Source organism: Eurypyga helias, unplaced genomic scaffold (assembly GCF_000690775.1).
Source record: "Eurypyga helias isolate BGI_N326 unplaced genomic scaffold, ASM69077v1 scaffold23751, whole genome shotgun sequence".
In the NCBI taxonomy this organism is placed as follows: Eukaryota; Metazoa; Chordata; class Aves; order Eurypygiformes; family Eurypygidae; genus Eurypyga; species Eurypyga helias.
Window position 1 is genome coordinate 1 of NW_010229256.1, and position 3952 is coordinate 3952.

General features: G+C 57.2%; 1 protein-coding gene across 1 annotated transcript in view; it reads left to right on the plus strand.

Annotated features, from left to right (window-relative positions):
• Nucleotides 1–49: 49 nt before the first annotated feature.
• The window catches only part of CHTF18 (CTF18, chromosome transmission fidelity factor 18 homolog (S. cerevisiae)), a gene marked incomplete at both ends in the record, with an annotated part of 9850 nt that continues 5947 nt past the window's right edge, over nt 50–3952 (plus strand). Inside the window, 10 exons of the mRNA XM_010160349.1 lie at nt 50–203; nt 368–532; nt 571–764; nt 900–989; nt 1119–1171; nt 1380–1518; nt 2165–2377; nt 3108–3205; nt 3320–3443; nt 3567–3700. Of these exons, the coding sequence (XP_010158651.1) occupies nt 50–203; nt 368–532; nt 571–764; nt 900–989; nt 1119–1171; nt 1380–1518; nt 2165–2377; nt 3108–3205; nt 3320–3443; nt 3567–3700 (1364 nt within the window). The remainder of the gene's footprint in view (nt 204–367; nt 533–570; nt 765–899; nt 990–1118; nt 1172–1379; nt 1519–2164; nt 2378–3107; nt 3206–3319; nt 3444–3566; nt 3701–3952) is intronic.

A 3952-nucleotide genomic window follows, 5' to 3' on the forward strand; every position in this document is an offset into this window, starting at 1 on the left:
CTCCGGTAACCGGCGCTGTCGTGTAACGCCTCTTGCAGATGGCCCATCCCCACCCGCTGGCCCTAAAATCTCCCAGTTCCGGAGCAGGAAGCAGCCGCCGGAGGAGCCCGACCCCTCCGGTGACCCCACCGGGGGCACCAACCCCAGGAAGAGGGATCGGGGCTGCGTCCCACCCGGCTCCCCGCCGCCGCCCGCAGCCCGCAGTAGGTTTCCCCCAGGCCAAGTCTGCAGCGCCGGTGGGTCCCCGGGACCAGCTCACCCCTCTCTCCCCTCCCCGAGCGGTTTGGGATGCTGCTGGAGGAGCAGCTGGGTCCCACCCTTCAATCAACGATGCTTCTCCTCTTCCTCCTGCCCTGGTGTCTCTCAGCCCCGAAACCGAAGCGGCAGCGTCTGGAAGCTGTTAAGAAGCTGAACTTCGGTGCAGATGATGAATTGGCTCCTGATGTCCTCCGAGATGCTGGCTCAGAGGCAACTTCAGCTCCCCAGATTGCCAGGTTGGCCACCTTGAACCTCTCTTTTAGCAGGGACCTTGGTGGGGTTCAAGGGCCCTTGCCCTTTCCCTTGCTAAAGGAACTCTGGTCTTTTCCAGCTTGGACCACCTGGATGTGAGCGGCATGGCCCCACTGGAGATCACGCCGCCCTCCGAGAAGAAGCGGGTCCTCAAGCGGCCCCCCATCCTGGAGGACTACATCAACGTGACGTCCACCGAGGGCACCAGGGTCTTCATGGTCGTGAGGGATGATCCTTCCAGGACAGGGGTGGAGGTAAGGAGGGATCTGAAGGCTGGGTTTGCTTCTCTGTGACCTCCATCCGGCTCAGGAGGGGATCTTTGATGAAGCATGAAACATTTGGGCTGAGCGTTGGTGTGAACACTGGGGTGTCCCCTCTGGTCCTCGCAGCTCCACGATTCCCTGGGCTGGAATGCACGCAGGCCGCTCCACTTGCTGGGGGTCCCTTTCTCCTACCTGAAGGAACAAGTGGATGAAGAGGTATCACATCTCATTCCGACCTCCCTGTCCTCCCTTACCACCCCAGCAGGGGCTCCCAAATCCCTGCTCCCACTAGCCGTGGGTTAGCGGGGCATCTCTGACCCCCCTCTCGCCCTCTTTGTGCTCAAGCGTCGAAGGCGTGTTCTGGAGGCGTCGCAGCAGCTGACGGAGGTAATAAACAGGTGAGATGTTGGGATAAAATCCCACTCCTCTCCCCTCCGTGCTGTCAGATGCAGCTTCCAAGATGCTCCGGTGGGGCCCAGCTTTGGGGACCTGCGAGCGGAGCAGCCTCTTTGCCCTCAGCATCCCCTGCTTGGCAAGTCTGGGTGTAATTCCCAGCCCTGCCCTGACTCCCTGGGTGGTTTGGGGTAAATTAATTCTTTCTTGCAGTTGCCTCGACAGCGAGACCAGCACCCAGAGCCCGGAGTCCAACGGGGAAGCGGAGCCGGCAGACGAGGAATCTGCATTGCATTGCCTCTGGGTGGACAAATTCACCCCCCGGCGCTACATTGAGCTGCTCAGTGATGATGTGAGGTGCTAGGACAAGTGGGGGCTTGGGGTTCGGGTGGGTTTACACTCCTGTAACACTCCCTTAATGCTGTGGGATTGAGGTTTTATGGTGCTGCCTTTGATCACAGAGCTTTTGGGAGCACTGACTAGGCGGGGGGACTCTGTCCGTGCTAGCCCTGCCCCGGGGCAGTCCTGCTGCAGAGAGCTTGGGGCTGGGGTCCTTCAGCTGTAAGCTGTGGAGCTTCCAACAACAGAGGCTGTGAAAGATGACCAAAATAAGACCAAAAAGAAAGATTGGGTGGACTTTACCCAGGCATTGTTGGCTATTTCGATTTTTTTTTGAATATTAAAAGTTTTGTAGGGAATTGAAAATTACGGAAGAGGCCAAGAAGTGCTGGGTTGAGCTGAGAAGAGGAAGGGAAGCTGCGTTCCTGTGCTGTCCCAGAGAGATTCTGGGTGGAAACCTGAGCAGCCTCTCCCGTGGCGGGGGGGGATGTGCTATGTGCTTGAAGTCTGTCTGGGCAGACACGCTCTGCCTTGCCTCCCTGGCCTCGGCTCCTTCCTCTGCAGGCCACGCTGGTTTTTAAGCCGTGAGATCTTCCTCTGTCCTCGGCCGTCTCCTTCCGAGGTTTGATGGGGTCTGTTTGCTTCCTTGCCCGACACAGTACACAAACCGCTGCCTTCTCAAGTGGCTCAAGCTTTGGGACACAGTGGTGTTCGGGAAGGAGAATGCTGTGAAGAAGGCCAAGCCCGGCACTGAAGCTCATCCTCCATTCAAACAGCCCAAGGAGCAGCAAAGTAAGTGGAAAACGAAGGTTGACCTCACGGAGGAGATTCTGGAGGCTGAGCTGGACCAGCACAAGAGACCCAAATACAAGGTGAGCAGGACAGGATGCTGCTGTGGTGGGTCTCCTCTCCTGTCCCCCTCATCCTACCCACCAAGGTGAGGAGCAGGTTCTTCCCTTTCTCTCTATTCCAGTACAGATCTAGGAGAAATTGGATTCCTTGTTTCTTAGGGAATTTTCTCATTTCTTCTGTTTCAGCTTGACTAGTGTGCTAACAAAGGGAGGGGAACAGACTTTCTCCAGCCAAATTAAGTGGGCCAGTTGAGGAAAGATGTACCTTTTTAGCAGAGGCTGGTCTCGACTTGATTTCTTAGGGCCAGACGTGACATGCTTTTGGTCCAGAAAAGAGTGGTGATGCTCAGATGCTAAAGGGGGCAGAGATAACATGCCCAGGCCAGCTTACCAGCTTCACTGTGTCCACTGAGAGGATGTAAAAAAGGGGAAACAACCCGGTACTAAGTGTTGCTTCTCATGAGTGTGATTCTGGGAGGGGTCTTGTTCATTTTTGTCTATTGCCCTGCAGACTTAACCACAGGCATGAGAGATGCTGTCAGGGTGAGTCTGTCCCCTCTGAGAGTTTCTGTTTTATTTTCCTTCCTCCAGTGGCTTTCCCTTCTCCCCGTGCGTCTACAAACCAGTACAGCAGCTCCCAAGACTGGTGTGCAGGCTGCAGAGCCTCGTCCCGTTGCACGGCAGCCTCGGTCGGTGCTGGGGGGTGCCCTGCCTCGCTGCCTGCCGTGCTGACGTTACCTCTCTGCTGCAGGTCGCCCTGCTCTGCGGCCCGCCTGGCTTGGGGAAGACCACACTGGCCCACGTCATCGCAAGGCATGCGGGGTACAACGCCGTCGAGATGAACGCCAGGTGAGCCTGTGCCAGCTGCCCAGCTCTGCCTTGCCCCAGAAGCTGGCGATGCCGTGCTGGAGGCGATGCAGGTGACGCCGTGCTGCAGCAGCCTGGTACTGACTTGTCTTGCAGTGACGACCGCAGCCCCGAGATTTTCAAAACCCGCATCGAAGCGGCCACCCAGATGAAGTCTGTGCTGGGCGCCAACGAGAAGCCCAACTGCCTAATCATCGATGAGATAGATGGCGCGCCTGCGGTAAGCTCAGCCCCGATCTGGCCACCCGTTGCCTTAACTGCTTAATTATCGCTCTCTTACAGCTCATCCATCTGAACAGCAAGAATTCATCCCTCTGCCCTTGATTTTTGTTTTTTTCCAAAGGCTTCTATCAACGTGCTGCTAAACATCATCCACTGTAAGGATGCGGAGGGCGAGGCAGCGGCCGGGGCGGGCCGGAGAAGGCGGCGCGAGGGCGGATTGCTGCTCAGGCCCATCATCTGCATCTGCAACGACCAGTTAGTATGGGCTGCGTGTCTGGGGAGGGATGGAGACCGAGGGCCCTGCCCCAAGCGAGGAGGTGGCTGCTGTTGCCTCCAGCCAAACCTTTCCTGCGCCGAGTTATCTGCTGGCAGAGCCACAGCTTGGAAACACCTTGTGGAAAGTAAAGCTACCACATGCTCAGCTTTCCTAATCCCCCCCAGATTTTACATCTGCTGGGGTGACTTATAGCTTGGTGTGAGCCGGCAGTTGCATTTGTGCGTGCCCAA